Raw genomic sequence first — 26304 nt, 5'->3', positions numbered from 1 at the left:
TGCAGTTCGCCAACCTCTGCCTTTTCGTCCTAGGGGACAGCAATGGAGGGCAGGTTCCTTTCGCTATTACTCGTCCTCCAGTAAAGCGAGGGGAGCTAGCAGTCAAAGAGGCCATCGTAAGAGTGCCAGAGGTGGAAACAAAGGTACTCGAGGTGCCAAGGCCGCTCGGGCAGTTGCCTCTTTGCCCGCAGGCAACACCGCAGCCGCTACCACTCAGTCATGAGGCCAGGTCCCATGGTTCGCCGGTTGGGGAAGGCTGGCGCAGCATCTTGTAGAGTGGCAAGCCATTACTTCGGATGTGTGGGTTCTGGAGATCATAACCCACGGCTACTGTCTTCCTTTTCGGCAGAGGCCTCATGACAATCCACCAGGGAGCCTCTCTTTGAAGCGTCCGGATCCGCTCGTTGCGCAGGAAATTTAAGCCCTGCTGGAGAAAGGCGCCATAGGACTGGTGCCTGTAGCGGAGAGGAACAAGGGATGGTATTCCCCTTATTTTTTGATATCGAAGAAAGACAGGGGATTGAGACCCATCATGGACTTGCGCGGTTTGAACAAACTCCTCAGGCAGGACAAGTTCAAGATGGTGACTCTTTTTCAAGTCCTCCAGGCCCTTCAACTTCAGGACTGGTTGGTGTCTCGACCTCAAGGATGCTTACTTCCATGTGCCGATCCATCCTAAGCACAAGAAGTACCTGAGGTTCGCGGTCGGCGACTCACACTTTCAGTTTCGGGTCCTGCCGTTCGGCTTGACCTCCGCCCCGAGGGTTTTCACCAAGCTCATGGTGGTGGTGGCAGCGCATCTCAGGAAAGGGGGGATTCACGTCTACCCCTACCTGGACGATTGGTTGAACAGGGGGCGCTCTCCCGAGCAAGTCCTGGATCATCTGTCCGTCATCTGCCACTCCCTTCACAGGCTGGGCTTCTCCCTCAATTTAAAGAAGTCCCATTTGACACCAACGCAGCGGCTCCAGTACATCAGAGCAGTGCTCGACACGTCCCTGGGGCAGTGTTTTCCTCCTCAGGTGAGGGCTCTTCACATTCAGCAGATGGTGCACAAGTTTGTTTGCCCAGAATCTCCCAGCGTCCGAGTTCTTGAGACTGCTCAGCCTCATGGGCATCCTGCCTTCTTCTGGTGCCAGAGGCTCGTCTGCGGATGAGATCTTTGCAGTGGGCACTCGAGCTCCAGTGGTATCAGTCCTCCGGCAGGCTGTCGGATCCTGTTCAGGTGCCGCCCGCAGTGGGCCGGGACCTTCTGTGGTGGGCCGTCGAGGGCAATCTGATGAAGGGGGCCCCATTTTGGCTGCCCTGGCCGGAGGTGACGATCGTGACGGACGCATCCCTCACGGGATGGGGAGCTCATGCCAACGAGTTGACAGTCAGCGGTCGTTGGTCTCCGGAGTCCAGACTCCATATCAATCTGTTGGAGCTGAGGGCAGTCAGGCTAGCCCTGAATGCTTTTCTGCCGACTGTCCGCGGAAAGAGTGTCCTGATTCTAACGGACAACAGAGTGGCCATGCACTACCTCAACAAAAAGGGGGGGGGGCAGGGTCACTTCCGCTGTGCAGGGAGGCGATGCAGCTCGAATTCTGGGCCATCCAGCAGGAAGTTTCGATCTCGGCTGTTCATCTGGCTGGAGACGACAACGAGACAGCGGACGCTCTGAGCAGGCAGAGTTCGATCTCTCACGAGTGGGAGCTGGCTCAGGAGATCTTCGCCCTTTGGGGGACCCCTCAAGTGGATCTCTTCGCCCCCAATGTCAACCGTTTTTCTCGCTGGAATTTCCTCCAAAAGGAGCCTTAGGAGACGCGTTCGTGGTGGAGTGGTCATTCCCACTGCTGTACGGGTTTCCTCCAGTCCCCGTCATCCTGCAAGTGCTGCGGAGGTTATGGAGGTTCGGTTCCCGGATGATCCTCATTGCTCCGGCATGGGCCCGGAGGACGTGGTACCCGGACCTTCTAGAATTGTTCATCTGCCCTCCACGTCTTCCCTACCGAGACGATCTGCTCTCACGGGAGGGGTGTCAGGTTCTCCATCCGGAGGTCAGATCCCTCAATCTTCACGCTTGGAATCTGAAAGGTTGAGGTATAAGGATTGGGACCTCCCTGAAGACGTAATGGAGGTGTTGCTCTCGGTCAGGCGGCCGGCAACTAAGTCGCTGTACCGTTGGAGAAAGTTCTGCGACTGGTGCAGAGTTCAGAATGTGGATCCTTTTGAATGTGACATTCCCATGGTTCTGTCTGTTTTGCTTTCTTTGGCCCACAGGGGCTTGCAAGTGGGGACCATTAAAGGTTACCTGGCGGCGCTGTCCATATTTAAGCGCTCGTCTGAAGAGTGTTCCCATTTTAAAATTCCTTTAATTTCGCAGTTTTTGAAAGGGCTCACTAACGTGTTCCCTCCGTCACCTTTTCTGGTGCCAGGTTGGGATTTGAACCTTGTTCTTAAGTTTCTTATGGGTGCTCCGTTTGAGCCTTTACATTCTTGCCCTTTGAGGCTGTTAACTCTGAAAACTGTTTTTGGTTGCGGTTACTTCCGCTCGCAGAGTGAGCGAGTTACAGGCACTTTCAGTTAAGCCACCCTTCACTGTGTTTCACAAGGACAGGGTTGTCCTTAGAGTTCGTCGTCCTTTTCTTCCGAAGGTGATTTCAGAATTTCACTTGAGCCAGAAGGTTGTTCTTCCGGCGTTCTATCCTCCTCCACATCCTGGTAAGGAAGAGGAGAGGCTCCATAGGCTTTATCCTCGGAGAGCGTTGAGCTTTTATATTTCACGCATGTCCCGGGTCAGAGTGGACGATCAACTTTTCATTGGTTACGCTGGAAAGCGTTTGGGACAAGCTGTGACGAAACAGACTGTCTCGTTGGATTATTTTTGCTATCTCCGAGTGTTACCGCTTGGCGGGTAAGGACCCTCGGGCTGGCTTGTGGGCCCATTCTACCAGAGGAGTGGCTGCGTCTACTGCCCTGCAGAGGGGAGTTCCTATTGGTCAAATCTGTGATGCAGCCACTTGGGCTTCAGTACATACTTTTGTACGTCACTATTCCCTCGATTCCATCAGAGGGCAAGATCTGGCCTTTGGCAAGGCAGTTCTCTATTCCGCAATTTGATTGGGCATGCTAAATTTGTATTCTAAATTCTTTCCCACCTCCTTGCTTGGTACTGCTTTGGGAGTCGGTCATAGATATGGAATACGTCGGAGGACCCAATCCCCTCGAATAACAAGTTACTTTCTTAACTGGTAAAGTTCTTTCGATGGGATGGTCCGACGACGTATTCCATATCGCTGCCTCCCTGCCTTCCCCGCTGCAGAATTTCTTTTGCGATTGCAGCTTGCGTGTCTGACTGGCAGAAATCTGGTGGCACATGTTCTGGGGAAAAACTATAACAGGCTATGGGCGTTGTGCATCCTACTTATCACATCGGGTGACGTCGGAGGAGGTCCTCGGGGACGGCGCATCGACGTCATCGACGCAGGAGCCAAAGATTTTTCGAAGCAGCACAGCTGTGGACATATATGGAATACGTCGTCGGACCATCCCATCAAAAGAACGTTACGAGGTAAGAAAGTAACTTGTTCATCTCTCTCAAATTAGGAGTCCTAAAGTCCAGCAAAAACCCTGGGGGTCTCTAAGGTAGCAGGGAATTGGGGAGAATTGTCAGAAATGTGCTAAGACTGAGACTAAGACTTCCCATTGTGCTACCTACCTTGATTGGGATTGGTTACACTCTATTCTCTGTTCACCACTTCCGAGCGAAGATTTTAGAAATGCATCTCAACAGTAGATATGCAACATTTATCAATATTAAAGAAGCTCCATGGTGGTTAAGGATGTTTCCAACATGTGTGCGCGTTTCCCACCTTCACCAAACATTAGTAAGCCTCAGCCAAAATCTCCACAGTGATTAGATTTAACTCAATGGAGTGGTTTGGTCACATAGTACACCAGATGTAGCAAATAAAAACAAAACATGGTTTTCTATAATCTAATCATTTGGTAGCAAAACCATTACAATTATAAACCATTTAACATCAGCATCTTACCTCCAATGGAGTCCAAGTTAAAAGCTGTAGCCTTACTAGAGGATTTAAGAGCTTTGGTAAACATAGACCTATATAAGCTTCCTTGTAGGATGTGTAGTAAAGCGAACGCCATGTTTCAAACTGAGTCTTGATGTAGTCAATCGAGTAGAAATTCTCTAGTACATCATCAAATACTTTACTGGATTCCTTTAAGATACGTTCTAGGAAAAAAAAAAGATAATTTGCCATTTAGAAATGCTTAATAGAAAACAAATGAATAACCATTCACTTGAACCAGTGTCCAATGGGGCACACTATTTTAAGGACTGAAAAGGACTGTGCAATAGTCAAAATATTTAATGTTGGACTTCGGATTTCAGTCATTCAGCTACATTTTGCATTGACCTGACTGAGAACAGTTGAGTAACGTACCCCTCGAGAGTGTACAATGAATGATATGTATTACAGAATTTTTAAGTGTTGGCAAAGATCTCTTGCCAGCTTTCTTCCTTTCACTTTAATGGGGCCCCAGCAGATCCATTAATGGATTAGGACTTGGGCAAATATTTGCGGTGAGCAAGTTATTTCTCATCGTAATAACCTGTTTAAGGTATACTGGGTAGTGCTTTATGGTCAAAGAGCATCTCCAATTTCTGGTTACCTTGGTTCTTTTTACAGTAGCACAGCCCACCATCCAGTGGAGTGCTGCATGGACACAACCTGTTTGTTAGGAACTTGATAGCTACTCTGACGCGTGCACAGCACTGGCAGTGAGCCCATTTTACCTTTTTTGTCCAGTGCTGTGGAGCAAAGATTTTACAGTGAATGTACCCTTTTTTTTTAATCATATGCGGAAAATGGCGGCTGCGCTTGGTTACAGACTTGTTCTTTGTGCAATCCTGCTTTCTGGCCATCTTCCTGGCCCTTAGGTCAGAAGAACAAGTTACTTACCAACTGTAAGGTTCTTTCGACTGGATGTTCCTCCCACGTACTCCTCATCTTGTGATATTTGCTATCGCCAGCTTCGGAATTTTTTTTTCGGCAGAGTGCACTGTGCTCGAGGTTGTGGCGTCGATTGTCCCTCGACAGGCTCAGTTCCGTGTCGACATCACTGCTGTTAGAAGTAGCTTGAGCCGCGCCCGTTGGCTTCAGTTCTGTTTTTGAGGAAATACTCATGGAACATCCAGGCGTATGCTGTGACTGATAGGCCTGTCGTGAGAGGAAAGTGTAAGAACTGTAAACTGTACTGCGGGGTAGGCTGGGAGGGTCGATTAGTAATACGTGGGAGGAACATACAGTCGAAAGAACGTTACAGTTGGTAAGTAACTTGTTCTTCGAATGGATTTTGTGTCCTCCCACGTATTCCTCATCATGTGATTCCCATAGCAGTGATCAATATGGAGGTGAGAGTGCTAGTACTTCAATCTCTCCTCTTTACCCAAATGAGGATAGAATGTTGGTAAAATAATCTTTTGTGACAAATGGAAGTCGGAAACTACTTTCAGTAAGAAAGATGGTTTAACCTTAATAACTACCTTGTCCTTGTAAAAGATGGTATATGGAGGTTTACATGAGAGCCTGTAGTTCACTAACCTGCTTGCTGATGGTAATGCCACAAGGACAGTTTTTAGTGTTAAAAGCCTCTATGGACAGGAGTGCAGAGGCTCAAATGGTATACAAGTTAGGAATTTAAGAACTAAGTTTAAATCCCAAGTTGGAACACGAAACGGTATTGGTGGATATACATTGGTAAATCCTTTCAGGAACTCTATGATTAATGGAATTTTAAAGCAATAAACCTCTTCCGAGGAGCGCTTTAAAATGGACAGCGCAGCAAGATATCTTTTAATTGTTCCGATCTGGAGCCCCAGATTGGCTAGATGGAACAGGAAAGAAAGCACCATTGGGGTGCGACATTGCAAAGGGTCCACATCCCCATCTTTGCACCAGTTACTGAACTTGTTCCAACGACACCGGTACAAGGATTTTGTTGGTGACCCTCTGGCCGATTGTAACGCTCACCTGACTCCCACGGAGGCGCTGGTCTAGTCTGGGTTGCTGTGGCCTCTTCGAACGTGATGCGCAGAACTCGGAACACCGACTGAACAGGACCCTCAAATCTTGCTCATCTGGCCCGTAAGGAATATCCTTCTGCAGATGAGAAAGGGGATTAACAGCCTGCAGACTAGTGTGCTTGCTCCCCCCTTGCCCCTCTTCGTTCTTCTCCAACTTCCTCCGAAATCCCCGGTTGAAGCTCACCTTATGGTTTGAAAGGATGAACTCTCCATCCTGCTTCTGGTGCAGGGGCGCGTGTTTGTCCAGTTACTTCACTGGTTTTCAGAATGGCGCTGGCAGTATCCACTTGACTTTTCCGAGCGGAACACCGTAAGTATGAAGATTACAAAAGTTCAAGTGTTGAGCCTCCTTTTCTGTTGCCTTCCTAACCTGTGATCTGTCCTTTATTGCAGGTGCAGAATGAAGGCGATGAGTTGAGGGATTGAATTGCTGATGGTAATGTCTTTTGTCCTTTCCCCATAGGGGCCGGGGTGCGGTACCTGCCAACGAAGCGGCACCGACCCGAAATGAGGAATGGTCACCGACAGAAGGCCGGTAAGAGTTATGGCGGAAAATTAGGCTTTCCTCATATGTTCCTTCTGCTCACCTTTTGTCTCTTCTCTCCCCTAGGCGCAGAGATGTGGCGACCGGTGCAGACAGTCGCGGTGGAGCCCGAAGAACTCTCGAGGACAGGTGAGTGAAGCGCGGCGCTGCAGCGAGCAACGCTGTGCTTTTAAATGAAAGTCTTTTCTCAGGAAAGCTGGCGTGAAGGTTCCGGATGCAGGTACGAAGTTTGATAAAATTCTTGGTTTTCACTCTTCTCTTCTTTCCTTACAGGTGTTCCAGGATCGAGGCGGGCGTGACTGGAGACCAGATGCAGGAGCAGACACGGTGAGCGTTCAGCTGCTTGGATGCAGAACAACGGGAAGCATGAGCTACTGTCTGGACGTGGCTTAAATAGCCCCCAAAGTAGTTCCAGGTAAGTATCCTTCCCCAGCCACGCCCGAGTGGCAAAATAGTCCCAATGAAAAAAATAGTCCCTTTCAGGTCTCAGGGAGGCCTGAATCTTGCAGCATGGTCTGCATCAGGTAAGTGCACAAAACACCTTCCTTTATGAGCCTGGCGCCTATGGCGCCAGGACTGATGTCCAACATGAGCCTGGCGCCAAAGGCGCCAGGACAGAGTCCAAAGAGCCCCTATAAGGGGCCGCTGGGCTTTTACCAGGGGGCATGATGCCTGCTCCCGGGGGTGCTGGGCCTGGCCTGGTGCTCCGGGGGTAGGCATGACACCGATAGCAAAATCTCCATTACATCATCCAGAAGATCCCAATCGTTGTATCTCAACCTCTCAGAAACAATGCATGTAGAGTGTCTTGACCTCTGGATGGAGAACCCAACCTGCCTCTTGCGAGATAAGATCCTCTCTTTGCGGAAGACGTACTGGAGGACAGATGGACATGTCCAGAAGGTCCGGGTACCACGTCCTCCTGGCCCAGTCCGGAGCAATTAGGATCATGGCTTTCCTGAACTTTCTCAACCTCCTGATTACTTGAGGAATCAAGGGGACTGGAGGAAACGCGTACAGTAGGGGGAAATCCCAGTCCACCACGAACGCGTCTCCTAGAGCTCCTCTCGGGGGGAATTCCCTTGAGCAATACTGATCGCACTTCTGGTGTACCGTGGTTGCGAACAGATCCACTTGAGGGGTTCCCCAAAGGGCGAAGATCTCCAGAAGGACTTCCTGAGCTAAGTCCCACTCGTGGGAGACTGTGCACTGCCTGCTCAGAGCGTCTGCCGCCGCGTTCTGCTCTCCGGCTAGGTGAACTGCAGACCGATTCCTTCTCGTATTGCCCAGAACCAGAGCTGCATTGCCTCTCTGCACAGTGGTAGTGATCCTACGCCTCAACTTTTGTTGAGGTAGTACATGGCCACTGTGTTGTCCGTCATTATCAGGACATTCTTTCCCTGTACAGAGGGCAGGAAGGCCTTCAGCGCGAGTCCGATTGCCCTCAGCTCCAATAGGTTGATGTGTAGTTTGGACTCCGACGGAGACCAACGTCCGCTGATTGTAATATTGCAGGTGTGTGCTCCCCACCCCGTGAGTGAGGCATCCGTTACTACTGTTATCTCCAGCCATGGTTGCCAAAAATATTTTCCCTTGAGGATGTTGTCGTTGCAAGCCCACCATAGTAGATCCTGAGCAACTGCGCTCAGGACTTGCAGAAGATCTGACATACGCCCCAAGAATTGGGACCACTGAGTTCTGAGGCCCCATTGGAGGGATCTCAGTCTGGCCTCTGGCACCAGAAAAATGCAGGTTGCCACAATGCCGAGCAACCTCAGAAAATCAAAGGTCGGCAGATGTTGGGTTTTCTGGAATTTTGTTACCATCTGCTGGATGTGGAGAGCTCTTACCTCGGGCGGCGAGGCTTTGCCTGAGCAAGTGTCCAAGACTGCTCCGATAACCTGGAGTTCTTGGGATGGTATCATGTGGGACTTCTTGAAATTGAGGGAGAAGCCCAGGTTGTGGAGGAAGTGGCAGGTGATCGACAGATGTTCCTGAGCCTGTTCGGGAGAACGTGCTCTGATCAACCAGTCCAGGTAGGGGTAGACGTGTATCCCCCCTCTCCTGAGACTCGCTGCCACAACCACCATCAGCTTGGTGAAAACCCTTGGAGCGGAGGTCGGCCCGAATGGCTGAACTCGAAACTGATAGTGAGAACTGCGAACCTCAGGTATTTTATGTGCTTGGGATGGATATGCACATGAGGAACAAGTTACTTACCTGTAACTGTTGTTCTCCAGCATGGGTCTGGCATGGATTTACATGCTCATGAATATGCCCCGTCGTCAGGCTGGGAATCCTCGGTAAAGAAAAAAAAATCAGTATCAGTTTCGTTTCTGATCTGTCTTTCCTAGTAGTAACCAATCACTGATCTCTGCGTCATACTGACCACAGCCAATGACTGCCCTCTACCTAAGCCCCGCCTCGGGCAGCCATCTTCAGATTTGGTAGCACGTGAAGTGGCAGTATGACCAAGTGAAGAGCCGCAGAGGGGTAGGCGGGAGGGTTCGCATGTGAATCCATGCCAGACCCATGCTGGAGAACAACAGTTACAGGTAAGTAACTTGTTCCTTCTCCAGCATGGGGTCTGGCATTGATTCACATGCTCATGAATATAAGATTAAATAGCAGTACACACATGCACAACCATGGGGGGTGGTAAAAGGCTCAACATTAAGCAATACAAAAAACTCAACATTAAGCATCTCTTACCTCCTCACCAGGCTCACCTTAAGCGAACAGGTTGCGCAGCACTGCCTGGCCGACCCTGGCTCCTCCCTGGAATCCCGATCGACGCAGTAGAATCTCGTGAAGGTGTACGTCGACCTCCACGTAGCAGCCCTGCAGATGTCCAGCAGGGGCACACCAGATAAGAACGCCGTAGTAGCAGCGATCGCTCTGGTCGAATGGGCTCTCGGACGGCCTGGCAGCGGTCAGTTAGCCAACCGGTGACAGTGCATGATGCAGCCAGAGAGCCATCTGGAAATAGAAGACTTCGAGAGAGCCTTCCCTTGATTCACAGGTCCAAAGTTCACGAACAGCTGTGATGTCCTCCGGAATCTCTTTGTGCGGTCCACGTAGAACTATCCACATCCAGTGAGTGCAAAGTCCTCTCGGCTGGCGACAAAGGAGACGGGAAGAAAACAGGTAACACCAAGGGCTCGTTAAGATGGAAGTCCGATGGCACCTTGGGCATAAAGGCGGGGTGCGTCCTAAGCACCACCCTCGAGGCATGGAAAGTCAAGTACGGTGCTTTGCAGGATAGGGCCTGGATCTCTCCCACTCGTCGTGCGGAGGTAATGGCCACCAGGAACGCAGTCTTCCACGACACAAACTTCATAGGTGTGGAGTGCATCTGCTCGAATGGGGGCCCCATGAGCCTGGTCAGCACCACGTTAAGTTCCCACGCCGGGGCCTTCACCGGCGGGAACGACCGGAACAGTCCTTTCATAAACTCTTGCCAGTCGATTGGACCACAGGGACGTCCGTCCTGTGGTTCTGGTATATCTGGAGATCGCCGCCAGATTAATCTTAATGGAGGGATGGGCTAGCCCAGCCTTTGCCAGCGATAGCAGGTACGGCAGCACTTGAGGGGCCGTAATCCGTAGGGGGTTGATCTTCTGTGCTCGGCACCAGATAGAGAACCTCTTCCACTTATGACCGTAGCATTTGAGAGTCGAGGACGCCCTGGCCTTTGCAAGAACCTCTCTGCAATCGGCCGGTATATCGTAGCCTCCAAACTCTAGCGCTGCAGGAGCCAAGATTGCAGGTTCAGCGACGCCGGGTCGTGGTGGAAGATGGCGCCTCCTTCTCTGGAGAGAAGGTCCGCATCCGCCGACAGCTTGATGGGAGGGGACGTTGACAAGTCCAGAAGGTCCGGGAACCAGATCTGCCTCGGCCACGCCGGTGCGACGAGGATCATCCTGCACCAGGACCTCTTGAGCTGGCTGATGAGTCGAAGCAGCAATGGCAACGGAGGGAACGCATACAGGTATAGGCCGTCCCAGGGGAACGAGAATGCATCGCCCATGCTTCTCGGCTGGGGAAACCTGCTGGCGAACCTCTTGCACTTAGAGTTCGTCGCTTTTGCGAACAGGTTGATTTGGGGTTTGCCCCATCATCGGAAGAGTTGATCCACCTGACCCTGGCGCAGTTCCCACTCGTGACACACGCGCAGCTCCCTGCTGAGCGAGTCAGCGATGGTGTTGCTTTCTCCTGCCAGGTGGAAGGGAACCAGGAACATCCCCTGGGCGACCGCCCAGTGCCACAGATGCTGTGCCTCCTTGGGTAGGGCTGGGGATCTGGTGCCTCCCTGCTTCCGTATGTAAAACATTGTCATGGTGTTGTCCGTGAAGATCCGCACCACCTTGCCCTTGAGCGACGGGAGGAACGATTTGAGATCCCAGAACACGGCTCGGAGTTCCAGGACGTTGATGTGCAGGAGCCTCTCCTCTGGGAGCCAGAGGCCTCTTGCGTGGAGATCTCCGGTGTGGGTGCCCCAACCTTCCAGGGAGGCGTCCGTCGTCACCGTCTCCTGGTACACCGGTGTCTGAAAGTCCTTGCCCGCCGTGAGGTGCGCTCGAACGCCCCACCACTGAATCGCCCGCCGGAACACCTCGTTGAGGGGGACCCTGTCTTCGAAGGTGCCCGTCGCCTGTATCCAAAGGGCGTCGAGAAATTCTTGAAGAGGGCGCATCCGTAGTCTGCAGAGGCGCACCAGGTAGATGCAAGAGGACATCATCCCCAGGAGGGACTTGACGGACATCACCCTGGCCACGTCCGTGGCTAGCAGGCGCTGCACTTTGCCTAGAATGGTCTTCGTCCGTTCCTCCGACGGGGCCGCCAGGCGCCTCACTGTATCGAGCTTCCCCCCAGAAACAGGGCCAACTGCGGCGGCACCAGGTGGGACTTCGGGTAGTTTATGGAGAATCCCAGGTTTGTGAGTAGCTGGACGGTCCTCGCAGTGTGTTCGACGGCGAGTTCCCTTGTCCTTGAGCGGATGAGCCAGTCCTCCAGGTAGGGGTAGACGTGAATCCCCTGTAGGCGCAGCCACTGGTGCTATGCACTTGGTAAAGACCCTGGGGGCCGACTTCAATCCGAACGGCAGTGCTCTGAATTGGTAGTGGCGTCCCTGGACGACGAACCTGAGGAACTGTCGGTGACTTTTGAGGATGGGAACGTGGAAGTATGCATCCTCCAGGTCCAACGACGATAGAAAGTCGCCTTCCTCCAGCTGTCCCAGTATGTGCTGGAGGGTGACCATCCTGAACTTTTGTGATCTGATGTATTTGTTCAAACGACGAAGGTCCAGGATGGGGCGCCAGCCGCCCGTCTTCTTCCTGACGAGGAAGTACCTTGAGTACACCCCGGAGCCTCTTCGGACAAGCTCGATGGCACCTTTCCTGAGCATCGCCCGTACTTCCAACAGCAGTTGCGGAACGTGATTTTCCTTCCTGGCCACAGGTGGAACGTGAGGGCACTTCTTCAGGAATTCGATAGAGTGTCCTCTTGCCAGGGTATCCAGCACCCAACGGTCGGTGGAGATGGACTCCCACACGCCGACGAAATTCGTCAGCCGGCCTCCCACCGGGGTGCTTCGGGGGGGGCCCCGAGACCACGGCCGGTTCAGTCCTGCTTGGAGGTGGTGGCCTTGCCGCCCTGGCCACCTTGCCGACGGCAGCGAGGCGCTCCCTGCTTGCCGCGACCCCTGTAGGCCTCCTGAGATGAGGAGCGTGCCGCCTGGCGGTAGGACGAGCCACCGCTGGATCCCCTGGAGGCACCCGGTCTGCCTCCGGAGCTCCGAAAGGGCCGTCGTTGCTGAAGGGCTCCTAGGGCGCGGGCCATCTCCGTGTCCGTGTCCGTTTTTATGGCTTGGAGGGACTCGTCCACCGCCTTGCCGAACAAGTTGCTGCCGTCTAACGGCATATCCAACACCCTGGTCTGGACGTCCTGACGGAAGTCGGTCGCCCGGAGCCAACCCCGTCGTCGTAGGCAAACACTGTTGCCCAGCTGGCGGAACCCGGTATCGGCAATATCGGTTGCCACCGTTATGGCGTGGTCCGCCTCCACCTCGCCCTCTTGCAGTATTTCCATGGCCTCAGACCTCTTGTCGTCCGGCAGGAAGTCCAATATGGGGGCCAGCTTAAACCAGAGCTCCCTGTAGTAACGGGCCACGATCGCCAGGGCGTTGGCCGCTTTGATCGTCGTCGCCGACAAAATGACCCGCCGCCCCATGGCATCCAACTTCTTTCCCTCGCCGTCCGGCGGGGAATTCGACGTCGAGGCTCCGCTTTCTTCTTCACCGCCGCCGAGATGACCGAGTCTGGCGTTGGCTGGGCCCTGAGGCACAGGGGAGCGGTTTCGGGGACCCGGTACTTCTTCTCGTACCGGTCCCGTTTGGCTGGTGCCATGGAGGGGTTTTTGAGAACCGACACGCCCTCCTCCCAGATGTCATCGATTAGGGGCACCGCGATGACCGTCTTCCTCTTGGCCTCCCGGCGCTGATAGAGGAAACCTTCCTTTTTCTGCTCCTCCGGGCAGACCTGGAACAAATCGGACGCCCTGGCGATCATGGCGTGGCATGAGCCAATCTCGTCAGGCGGCGAGGCCCGTGTGACGGCAGACCCGTTCCGTCGCCCTCAGAACCCGTCATCGAGCCCAACGCACCGTCATCTCCCGACTCATGGGAGGATGAGGAGGGAACTGTAGGCCTTACGGGGCGAGCGGAGGAGAGGGTTGGGTCCTCTGTCGTTTGTTCTGAGGACTTCCCGACGGGCCAGGTTGCGGGTCCTCCGGCCTGGGCCGTGGGAATCTCATCCTTATCTCAGAGCATAAGGACTGGATGGCAGACAAAATGGCCATGAGCCATCCTGAGGCCTAGGATCCGGCTGCGCCGGAAGGGAAAGCCGCTCTTCCTCACCATCGTCGCCTTCCTCGGTTATCTCCCGAGGATCTTCCTGACGGGATCGAACCTTCTCGAATGGACTTCGAGGTTCCTCACGGCCGCGGTCAGTTCCTCCTCCGAGGCCGACTCCGAGCTCGAGGAGGGCACCGTACTCCCCCTCGCTTCTTCCATCATGGCGGCCACAACGATGGGCTGAAAAGAGGATTCCCTCCTTGGCGGCAGGGAAACTCTAGTCCCGGAGGCAGTCTCCGCTGGCGGTGTCTCTGCCGGCTTGGCAAGAGTCGCCGCGATAGCCTCGATAGAGGCCTTCGCCTGCTGGGTAGGGGCCTTCACCACCATAGGTGCGTCCCGGGCCTTCTCCTTCGGGGGAGGGGCAACGCTTCGCTCCCCCTCTTCCGAGATCGGACGGGGCTTCTCCCGAAGCTTACCCGGGGTCTCGGACTTTCTCTTCCCCGAACCGGAGCGTTGGCTCGTGGTTGACGGTGCCGGGGAAGGTGCGCCCTGCCTGGCGACCGAAGAGCCCGACCTTTCGGCGCTCCCGGAGCCAGCGGAGTCGCGGCGCTTGGCCTGGTGTTGGGCCCCCGTCGCCGGGGCGCGTGCACAGGACTTAAAACCCGCTCGGACCCTTTCTTCTTCTTCTCACCCGTCGAGCCCCTCTCCAACCAGCTTGCGAGACGGGATCGACCGTCCCTCATGGTCCGCTCCGACAAGTTCTGGCAGAACTGGCAGTCCTTCTCTACATGAGTCTTGTCCCCATGAAGACAGTAGAGGCATCGCAAATGTTCGTCTTCCTTAAACACATTCTGCAGCCCGCATCCAGGGCAGCTGCGAAACAGCTTGGGTCCGGGCGACAAACTCGCATCCTGGGCAATCTCGAAGTAGGCCGCGTATCTTCTGGAATCCTCCAAGAAGTTGATTCGACGAAATCTTCACCCTTGAGGGGCGCAGGAAAATCCCGCAACGGGTAGCCGTTAACGGGAGTAGAAACGGTGGAGCTTGAGGCTCGATTAACCGAAAAAAATTGAAAATTCACCTGAAAAAGCGCGAAACACGCATTAAAAGCTCGAGAGCTAAGCACGAGGACTCCCAACACTTGAACGTGCGGTAAAAATCTGAAGATGGCTGCCAGAGGCGGGGCTTAGGTAGAGGTCAGTCATCGGCTGTGGTCAGTATGACGCAGAGATCAGTGATTGGTTACTACTAGGAAAGACAGATCAGAAACTAAACTGATACTGATTTTTTCTTTACCGAGGACTCCCAGCCTGACGACGGGGAATATTCATGAGCATATGAATCCATGCCAGACCCCATGCTGGAGAAAAATAAGTATCCTGAAGGTCCAATGATACCAACCAGTCTTGGAGTTGGAGAGCCTAAAGGATTTGAGAAAGGGTTACCATCTTGAACTTGTCCTACCTGTGGAACTTGTTCAAGTTTCTTAAGTCCAAGATTGGTCTCAATCCTCCATCCTTCTTTGGGATGAGAAAATAAGGGGAGTACCAACCCTTGTTCCTCTCCGCTACAGGTACATGTTCTATTGCACCTGCAGGGTTACAATTTCCTGCAAAAGGAGCGGGTCTGGAATTTTGGTAGAGCTGGCTCCCGGTGGATGATCGAGAGGCCTTTTTAGGAAGGGAAGGCAGTAACCTTGAGCTACTGTTTTCAGTGCCCAAGCATCTGAAGTAATGCCCCGCCATTCTTTCAGATGAGAGATTCTGCCTCCCACTGGCGTTTTGTATGAGAAGACCTCAGTGATTTGGAGGCAGCTGCAGGAGCGGCTGAGGGCGTATATGCCGTTCCTGAAGATGGCTTTGCAGTCTTTCCTCGTCCACCACGAGGGACATTTCTTTTGCCCCTTTGAAAAGCCTGTCCTCTTCCTCTACCAACAGAAGAGTAGTATCGAAAAGGACGACGCCTCCAGGAAAATAAGCCCGAAAAGGGTTTTTGAGGCTGTCGCATGGAGGCACTAAGTGATTTAGCTGCCGCTTTTGAGGTCTGTAGCTTTTCTAGGCTCTCATCAGCCTTACTACCAAACAGCCTCGAGCCATCAAAGAGCATGTTGAGAAGTCTGGCCTGCACATCTGGTGCAAACCCAGACTTCCTCAACCACGCAAATCTGCGTAACACTGTGGCTGATGCCATGGATATGCTAATACTATCAGCAGTATCCAGTCCAGACTGGAGACATTCCCCCATTGCCTCCTTCCCGTCTGACTATATTCAGGAAGCCTTCCCTTTCCTCGCCTTCCGGAATATGTTCAGCTGCCGCCGAAATGCATTACCACAGGTTGTGTGTGAACCTGGCGAGGGCACAGGTGACATTGGTTGATTTCAAGGCCATGCTACCTGAAGTAAAAACTTTACGAGCCCAAGCATGAACTTTCTTATCCTTCCCTATCCGGAGGTATGGTTGGGTATGCTGTCTGTCTCGAAGTAGTAGCAGCCTGAATAACCAGACTTTCTGGAGTAGGGCGTCTATTCAGATATTCTGGATCAGAAGTAGAAGTTCTATACTTCTTTGGAAGATTGCCGTCTACTGCAGCAATGTCATCAGGTTTTTCCCAGTTCTTTTCCACTGTCCTCTGAAGCGCCCTATGGAAAGGGAGAACTACATCTTTCTGGAGGCCTCGAACTATTATGTCCGTCATATCATCCTGTTAAAAAGTAGGTGAGGCTCTTCCCCAACCCATATAATCTATCACCCTGTTCATCAAACTCCTGTACCCTGAGTCTGCATGCTCTGCAGGATCAGGTGCAGCAAACTAATTCAGGTGACGTGTCAATGCCACTAGCAGAATGTAGAGTCTCGCACAGGTCTCATTTTAGATTCAGGGTTTAGACGTTCCTCTGGAACCCGTCTAGTGCCATATTTTACTCCAAAAGGAGTGACATCTTCATCCTCCGAGCCAGATTCTTCAAAAATTGAAGACATGGACCTAAAAAAAAATCTGACTTCGGTAAGGGTGTAAACCTCTTCTCTTCCTCCTAATTTTTTGTCGAAGGAATAGGTGTTTTCTTCGTTCCTTCGACACACTTGAAGTCTTCGATACAGACATTGAAGATAGTTTAGGCTTCGATATCGAATTCCTCAACCACGCAAATCTGCGTAACACTGTGGCTGATGCCATGGATATGCTAATACTATCAGCAGTATCCAGTCCAGACTGGAGACATTCCCCCATTGCCTCCTTCCCGTCTGACTATATTCAGGAAGCCTTCCCTTTCCTCGCCTTCCGGAATATGTTCAGCTGCCGCCGAAATGCATTACCACAGGTTGTGTGTGAACCTGGCGAGGGCACAGGTGACATTGGTTGATTTCAAGGCCATGCTACCTGAAGTAAAAACTTTACGAGCCCAAGCATGAACTTTCTTATCCTTCCCTATCCGGAGGTATGGTTGGGTATGCTGTCTGTCTCGAAGTAGTAGCAGCCTGAATAACCAGACTTTCTGGAGTAGGGCGTCTATTCAGATATTCTGGATCAGAAGTAGAAGTTCTATACTTCTTTGGAAGATTGCCGTCTACTGCAGCAATGTCATCAGGTTTTTCCCAGTTCTTTTCCACTGTCCTCTGAAGCGCCCTATGGAAAGGGAGAACTACATCTTTCTGGAGGCCTCGAACTATTATGTCCGTCATATCATCCTGTTAAAAAGTAGGTGAGGCTCTTCCCCAACCCATATAATCTATCACCCTGTTCATCAAACTCCTGTACCCTGAGTCTGCATGCTCTGCAGGATCAGGTGCAGCAAACTAATTCAGGTGACGTGTCAATGCCACTAGCAGAATGTAGAGTCTCGCACAGGTCTCATTTTAGATTCAGGGTTTAGACGTTCCTCTGGAACCCGTCTAGTGCCATATTTTACTCCAAAAGGAGTGACATCTTCATCCTCCGAGCCAGATTCTTCAAAAATTGAAGACATGGACCTAAAAAAAAATCTGACTTCGGTAAGGGTGTAAACCTCTTCTCTTCCTCCTAATTTTTTGTCGAAGGAATAGGTGTTTTCTTCGTTCCTTCGACACACTTGAAGTCTTCGATACAGACATTGAAGATAGTTTAGGCTTCGATATCGAAGCCGTCGAAGCTGTGCTAGATTTCGACAACTTTTTATGAGGGATCGGGGAAACACTCTATTCTCGATCTCTCGTCGACTCGAGTTTTACGGGCTTCACCCATACTACTGGGTTTTAACGCAGTAGTTCCCGACTTCCCTGCGTCATCCAATGGAGTGTCTGGGGTCTGGCTCTTCTGAGGTTTCTTTGAGGGGGTCGAGGCCACATTCTCAAAGATCTACATAATTTTTTTCCTAAAATGTTCCCATTTTGTTGGGGAATCCGATTTTGTAGGACATTGAACCAATTCAGTCGATGTATCGGATGATGACTATGGATATCTGTCTCCTTTTTAGTTTTTTTGAAGATGAAGATCGTCTCGATATACTACAAAATCGGGATCTCCGAGTGTTTTTTATGACTTGCGATTCCTTTGAATCAGACGTTTTTTTTAATACCTTTTCGACAAGGCTTTCGAAGTGGCCTTTGACGCCTCCCGCCCCACCGCTAACTTACTTTTCCTCTCACGGAGGGCCTTCTCCATCAACAACTGACAGGAGCTACAGTCGCCGGTTCGATGACCTGAACCCAGACACCAAAGACAGATACGATGAGGTTCGGTAATAGACATCTTCGACCCGCAGTCAATACACTTCTTAAACCCAGTCTTGGGTGTAGAAGCGGTTGATGAAGACATTCTGACAGAAATCTCGAAGCGCGCTGTTCACGAGAGCGAAGCAATCGGAAAAATGTAACTGAAGCCAACGGGCGCAGCTCGAGCTACTTATACCAGCAGTGACGTCGGAACAGAGCCCGTCGAGGGACAATCGACGCCACGACCTCAAGCACAGCGCCCTCTGCCGAAAAAAAAATTTCAACGCAGCAAAGCTGGCGATAACGAATATCACAAGATGAGGACTACGTGGGAGGACACAATCCATTTGAAATTTACATATTTGGTCACGTCTGCTATGGCCAACCAAGGAATTACATTCAGTGCTTTGTGTATCTGAACGGTCACATACTGGGTCCTGGGGGGAAGTCTCGTCCCAGACAACATTCCAGCCACGGCATGCCTGTTGCTGAGCATACGTAAGGTGGTAGCTGTCCAGTGTCTGAATGGTGAAGATCCTTATGATTGGATGGTTTGGGTAGTCCCCAGCAGAAGCGTTGGATGCTAAGAGAGGGTCTGGAGTAAGGGTGTCACAGTATAGATTTGTTAAAGGTATGATTACGGTCAGTATGAGGGAGAATTTCATTTCTGTGCTCATTTCATCCCACTTTAGAGACCCACAGCTCCTTTGCTGAACGTAGGACTTATTAATTTTAACTCCTGAGTGAGCTGGACTATTTTCTCACTCATGCGTTTTCCCTGATTAGGATTTTATGTTTTTGCTGTTTTTTGAGTGTGCCAAACTCCATAAGCAACTGCTTTGGGTTTAGAGACGCACACTGCACCCTCAGTGCAGTGTCACTGAGAAGTCCTTTGGATTTCTCTTACGGTTTAAATACCTTTATTTGGGTGAACTACTGTTTCCAAGAATAGTAAGGTGAATTTGATGTTCCATACCTTTTTCCTTTTGTAGGTCCAGCACACACCATCACGTGGAGTGCTGGGAGGTTACTTAGTAGCCCATTATCCTACTTTGTCATTGGCCTTTTGTTACCCCGAACTACTTTAAAGGTCTGAGGGCAATGGTTTCATTTTTACTGCCAGTGGTCTTTTTACCGCAAGCGGAACCCTCAGCTGCAGCACAGCACCCCTGGATGTTCATTTTGTCAAAATGGCCCCTATTTTTTTTCACCATTTTCTGTTTGTGAGGTCTTTCTTGGCTTTTACTCTGTGTTGAGACAGGTCTGAGCCCTTTGTGTATTTTGCCTTTGGCGGGTTTCAGCCCTGAAGCCTGCCCCTTGGCTCCAGGATGTGATGTCTCAAAACTCCACTGTCCTTTGTCTCTAGGTGTGCCTGAACGAAACCAGTCCTGATTGGCCGGGTGGCTGTCCTTTCAGGACAGCTACCCTGCTGTGAGATTCACAGCCTAGGCTGTGAATGAATGGGAAACTTGCTTAAAAAGGAGAGGATTTTGGGACTATAGGTAGAGTCAACCAGTGGAATAAACACCCAAAGACAAACGCATGAAGAGAAACCTGCTGCAACCTCGAATTGCCCAGTGACGCCCTGCTGCTGTGCTGACCTCCTTTTACACCTCGACAGAGAAGCTCCGGACAGAACGACTGATAGGGAGCATTTTCAGTTTGGTGCTAAATGACTCCCACCTTGGAGACCCTCAGCTCTTTTGCTGAACTTTGTATTTTCAATTATATGTGTTTTCTGTCTTTCTTTTTATTGTGGAGTCTGAAACTAATAAACATCTTTTACATTGTTTCACACAGCACCTTCAGTGCAGTAGCAAAGGGAAGGCTTTCAGATTTCCCCAAGGTTTAAATACCTTCTCTTGGATAAACTGTTCCCAAGAGCAATGAAGTGAAATTGATTTTACTTACATTGTAAACTTTTGACACCCTGCACACACTATCTTTGTCAGGTTTCGCATGTACATTTTTAGGTTATCCTTTCCTCATTGAATGGCTGGTGGCAGGGGTTTACTTTTAACTACCATGGTGTGCTTTTACTGCGAGCTGCGTTTGCAGCTACAGTCAAGCACCCAAGGGTGCCAATTTGTCAAAATGGCCCTGGTGGTCTTTTTTCGCCATTTCTTTGTGGAAAGTGTTAGGAAGAATTCTCATAAATGTGCCAATTCCCTTCAACTTAGAGAGCCAACAACTTTGCCGGATTTTGAGGACTTGATTTTTTTTACCTGGATCGAGTGAGCCTTTTGTTCCCACTCTTAGGTATTTTGAATTTGTTTTGTGTTTTCTTTGGTTATGGAGTTTTAGAAAACTCCATAGGCATCATCTTTTCATGTGTGTCACACTGCACCCTCAGTGAAGTGACAGGGAAACCTTTCCAAGCTATCCCACAGTTTAAATACCTTCTCTGGGATAAACTATTGTTTCCCAGAGAAAGTAAAGTGAAATTGACTTTACTAGTCTTTTCAAATACCTAGACCCAGCACACCCTATCTTACTGTAGAGTGCTGGATGGGCTACCTAGTATCCAGTGTCTAGAAACTCATGTAGCAGTCAAACGCTACCCTTTCCTCCCGAAATGGCTGGTGGCAGTGGTTTTAAAACAAACTACCATGATTTTTCCCCAACCATGAACACCGGTAGCGTTAAATCGCGGGAGCCATGTTTTTCAAGATGGCGTCTGAGCCCCCTTTGTTTAAACAGTTCCCGGTCTTTTTTCGCCATTTCTTTTTTGAAAGGTCCTTCCATAGTGTCTCTACGCGCCAAACCAGGTTTGGTCCCTTTGATCCTTTGCCGGGCTTCAGGACTGAAAACCACCTCTGGCACCCGAGTGTCTGGGGTGGGCAGGAAGCGAGGAAGGTGCCCGAAACTCCCTGTGCTTAGTCTCCTAGGAGACCCAAATGCACTCTGACGACTGGCTGGCTGACTGTCCGGCAAAGACAGCCACCCTTCTGGGTGAGTGGCAGCTAGACTGGAATGAATGGGAAGAAACTGGATAAGAGTCGTCTCTTGGCTAGGAAGGCAGAGTCGACCTTTGAAACGGAAGAACCGAAGACGAGCTTGAAGAGGACAGTTGGTTTGCCCGGTGAATTGCTAAATTCACCTCGACAGAGAAGCCCTGCAAGGGTCTGCCCTTCCTCCAAGCTCTCAACTCTCCCCAACGAGTCTCCCAAGGACCCTCCGGAAGCAGGACGACCAGAGCTCGAGTCCCCTCAGAGAGCACAGGATCCAAGGAGTGAAGGAAGCCCAAATGGTATCCGAGATCTGCGGTCGTGCCGTTTACTGAGAGCTTAAACCGTGAAGTGCCACTGATCCGAAAAGAGCCTGTAACTGCAGACTACTTCTAAATTGCTGCTGCAGGAGCCTTCCAGATGTACTCCCTTTTGCCCCCACAACTTAGGATCAGGAACCAGGTTCTGCACCGCTGCAACACGACAAAATCCAGCTGGACCAATCCTCTTCAAACCAGAGGTACTGTTGGGGGCTCATTGACTCGTTAGCTGTGTTCTTCTCAGTTGAGACTTGCATTGGCTTACTTGTAGAGTGGATTCCAACTCTCCTTTTCACAACTGTAACCACTTGTGTACAACTGATTTCTACAAAACTCCCAACTTTGTGCAAGACTTATTATCTACGAAGTGCCTCTGCTCCATAGACACTGCTACAATTGACTTTGGCTGTCCTGGCTCCCTGCAGACTCTTCAAGCCCACTGACTTTGATATTTCTGTCCCTGAGAGGTGGTAACTTGTTTTAGACCGTTATTGCTGGGAAAGGCCTGTCTAGACTTCATTGGAAGATACAAGTATACTCACATACTCTCAGAACCTGTTCAACCTTTGTTTCCTTCATTTAACCTTTCATTTCTGCAACCTCAGCAACTACACCTGGGGGTGACTTTATTCATAAGGACAGTAATGGCATTTATATATCACAAGTTATACTGTGCAAAGTGTGTAAGAAGCATAGCCAAAGAGCATCCATTAACTTGTGCTGATTCTGAAAAGCATAGATTAAAGTAAATTTAATTGTTACGTAGCTTACTCTTTTTAAAGAACGCTTACTTAAATATTGATGTTAAATAAATGTCTATTTATAACTGAAACCTTGAGTGTAAGTGTAAGTGTTAATGATACTCGGTTACTTCGTTTTTGCGAATTTCATTACTACAGCCCACATTCACCCCTCTTGAGATAGCCCTGGCTGCTCAGTCACACTACCAACTTCTGTAGTACAGCCCTATACCAAAACAGTGGGTTAACCAATACCAAGCAAATAAGTGTGGTGTAGTCAGTGTTACTATATCAGTTCTTACCCAACACTCATTTTGCAATGAACTGGCTCTTCCTATTCCTAGAATTTAATGGTTGTCATTGGGTATATGTTAGGGGTTTAGCACCTTTGCTGCACCAGATGTTTTAGACCACAACTCCAGCCTTTTGTTCCCACTCATGTATTTTGATGTGTGTTTTACATTTGTGTTCTTTGACTTTGGAGTTTTAAGATAACTTCATATGCATCTTTTCATGTGTGTTACACAGCACCCTCAGTGCAGTGACACAGGGATGTCTTTTTTTCAAGATGACACCTTAAGCCCCTTTGTTTAAACAGGTCCCTGTCTTTTTTTGCTGTTTCTTTTTGGAAAGGTCCTTCTAGTGTTAGTCTCTGCGCGCCAAACCAGGTTTGGTCCCTTTGTTCGTATGCCTTTGGAGGGCTTCAGGACTGAAGACCGCCTCTGGCGCCCGAGTGTCTGTGCTTAGTCTCTTAGGAGACCCAAATGCACTCTGGCGTGATGGGCTGGCTGACTGTCCGGCAAGGACAGCCACACTGCTGGGTGAGTGACAGCTAGGCTGGAATGAATGGGAGAAAAAACTGTTTAAAAAGGTGCATCTCCAGGACTGGGAAGCAGAGTCGACCACCGGAACGAAAGAACCGAAGACGAGCTGGACGAGGACAGCTGCAGCAAATCCTGGACCGTTGGTTTGCCCGGTGAAGCCCTGCTGCAGGTCCGAATTGCCAAGCTCCATTCGACAGAGAAGCTCCTTCAAGGACGGCTTCTTCCTTTGAGTTGGTGGGACCAACAACTCATAAGACACCTGGATGCCATTCTCAAGGCTGGTTAGGATTAACCAGGGAGAGGGACACCAGTTTGTGTTCTTGAATCTACAACTACTGGAACTGAAGTGACTCCATCTTGTTTGCTTTCTTCAACGATCCCATGCAGTGCAGGAGTCTGACAGCCGACCTCTTGTCCCCACGACTGAGGCTGAAGAACAGCGAGATCTGCCAGGAACCACGACTTCAGCAGCATTTGTTTCTTCATATAAAAAGGTACTGTGCCAAAGCGATTGAGAGAACGCCACTCTCGCGGTGAAAGTTTGTGAAACTTTCCCAACTTGCAGGCCTAATCAGCTTGTGACCAGACACATGATTCTTTTTCGCCTAAACTACTTCTAAGAACTTTTGCAAAGACTTTACCGTTTGATACCAGAACCGGTCTTTCCTATCCAGAACACTAGCCCATCGACTTTGGCCTGGCCTATTGACTTGAAGTCCCCATTTGAACTGAAACTATTTGCACTGTCTAAAAAGTATATAGGATCTATTTTACCTACCTTTTGCTCCTTTCCAAGTACTGAACTGGCATTTGGCTCCTATTTCAGAGGAGCTCAAACTGTCTCAAAATCTTAGATTTTTGTATTGAAGTCTATTGGTTTATAATATTAAGTTGTCTTCTTCTAGTGAAATGTTTTCTAAATTATTGTGTAATAAATTAATAAGTGTTTTTAACCAAGAAACCTTGAGTACTTCTGTTTACTTGAACCACTGTGATTGAAGGTCCTCTGTGTGATTACTTGTACTGCTCACATTCACTCTTGAGATAGGCCTGGCAGCTCAGCTCGCTACCAAAAACGGTGTGGTACAGACTTAGCCAACCCAACCTTTGGTATAACACCTGTAGTCCTAATTGTGTGCAGTGGTCCCAGAGGGTACTGCTTGCAATTCTGCTTAACAGGCGCCAAAGGCTGTCTTCACTCCTGAATCACGCCAAAGGCGAATGAACAAAGGAACCAAACTTGGTTTGGCAAGCAGAGAAAATCTAGAAGGACCTTTCCAAAAAGAAATGGCGAAAAAAGAAGATCGGGACCAGTTTTTACAGAGGGGGGGGAAATCGGAGGCCATCTTGAAAAACATGGCTCCCGCGATTTAACATTACCGTAGCTACGAATAGTTTGCGGTCGGGAAAAATCATGGTAGTTCGTTGCAAAACCACTTCCAGCAGCCATCCTGAGGGGAAGGGTAGCATTTGACTTTTGAAGGGTAACTAACCCCTCCAGCACTCTAGTGTAACATAGGGTGTGCTGGGTCTCAGAATTTAAAAGACTAGTAAAGTCAATTTCACTTTACTTACTCTGGGAAACAGTTTATCCCAGAGAAGATAGTTAAAGCTTGGGAAAGCCCGAAAGGCTTCCCTGTGCCACTGCACTGAGGGTGCTGTGACACAAATGAAAAGATGCCTATGGTGTTGTTTAGACTCCATAACCAAAAAGAAACAAACACAGAAAACACATTGAACTGAAAAGTTCAAAGTCCAAAGGTTTAGCAAAAGAGGTCGAGGGCTCCAAAGAGGGAGGAATTGGCACATTTTGAGAATTCTCCCTAACAAAGTCTGACCGTGACAAGCAAGTCCCTTTGCATCACAGGGCTGCAGTGACCGCTGTCCGAAATAGCTTACCCGAGTAGAGTCCAGTACTTAGAGGGGTCGTGCACTGTGTTTTTCTGCATTCTGCCACTGAAAGTCCTTGCACCAGCCAAAGACACCAACCGGAGATCTGCTTGAACCTGCAACCCCTGTGAATCAAGGGCTGATGCTGAATGCAGGAAAAGCGACCTTGGACCCTCTTCCATTTGCCAGCCAAGTATCAAAGTACGTGGGGGGTTATAGTTGTTACCTGCTGCTAAACTACATTTAAAGGTTTTGCCAACTTTTTAAAACTAGTACTTTCCAGAGTACAGCCGTAGGAGCCCTCCAGACGTCCTCACTCTTGTCACGACAACTGAGGCTCAGCAACCAGGGTCTGCTTGGCTGTAGCAAGACAGAAACCAGCTGGACCACTTCTTCAAACCAGAGGTACTGTTTAGGCTTTCGGTACTTAACCTATTCCCCTTTTAGTCACACTCTTCTCAGTTGGGAATTGCATTGGCTTACCTTTTAGAGTGGATTTCAACTCTCCTCAAAGGCTTAATAGCTTGTGACCCTACAAGTGATTTTTTTAACGAAGTCTAACTCTAAGGGAGCGTTACATTTCTTCTCCAGTCTACCTTTTAATGCCGGCTCTGTGAACAGAGGACGCATCTTCTGAAGTCGTTCTTGCCACACATGATCTAATATGGGGACTGAAAACGCCGACTTCCTCCTTTTCCCCATATGATCCAACAGAAAACAGTCTTTCTTCTCCTCCTCCTCCTCCTCCTCCTCCTCCTCCTCCTGGCCCAGTCCAAATTCGGTACAAGCCTTACTCATCATAGCGTGGAAAGAACCAATGTCATCCGGGGGTGACGGCTGGGCTGGGCTCCTTGGAGCTTCCATTTCCGCTTCCGACTCCTAGGTCGGGTCCCTAGAGGGGGATAAAGATATATCCGAAATGGACTGACTCGGAATCCAGCAGCTCTCCTTCCTCCGGTGTGCACGTGGAAGGCCTTCACGGGACGGCACCGCCGTCGGCGACATCAGAGTTGGTCGATGGGAAGGACCTGCCTCGTCGACGCCCGGTCTCGCCGGAGCTGTCACCTGAGGTAACTTCTCATCCAACTTCAACAAATTCTACAATGTAGATAGAACTTCCAGAGACAAAACAGTTCACGGGTTAAGCAACGGGGTTGTAACCGGGATACTTGTCCCGCTCGAAGGAGTCAGCCTGCTAACCCCTTGCAACTCAAGTTCTGCAAGTCCAGCCACCTGCTCACGCTCGTCGTCCATAGAGGATATGGACAAGGCTGTCTCCTGCTGCAACAAGGTTTCCAGCAAAATTGGGTCGTATACCTCTGGTTGCCAGGCTTCCTGTGGAGTCTGCGTCGACGAGGTAATATTTTGCACTGTCGCCGTCATCACCTGCAGCGGAACACC

General features: G+C 50.3%; 1 protein-coding gene across 3 annotated transcripts in view; it reads right to left on the bottom strand.

Annotated features, from left to right (window-relative positions):
• PAXBP1 (PAX3 and PAX7 binding protein 1) overlaps window positions 1–26304 on the bottom strand; it is a 503587-nt gene that overhangs the window by 179278 nt on the left and 298005 nt on the right. For all 3 annotated transcript variants that reach the window (XR_011283466.1, XM_069636333.1, XM_069636334.1), the window contains exon 11: window positions 4038–4237. Coding sequence is in view for 2 of the 3 variants with exons in the window: in XM_069636333.1 (XP_069492434.1) it covers window positions 4038–4237 (200 nt within the window). In the remaining variant the exon portion in view is untranslated. The remainder of the gene's footprint in view (window positions 1–4037; window positions 4238–26304) is intronic.

This window comes from Ambystoma mexicanum, chromosome 7p, assembly GCF_040938575.1.
Source record: "Ambystoma mexicanum isolate Mex_15411 chromosome 7p, UKY_AmexF1_1, whole genome shotgun sequence".
Lineage (NCBI taxonomy): Eukaryota > Metazoa > Chordata > Amphibia > Caudata > Ambystomatidae > Ambystoma > Ambystoma mexicanum.
The sequence above is the reverse complement of the archived record's forward strand: the minus strand, read 5'-3'. Positions and strand labels throughout refer to the sequence as shown.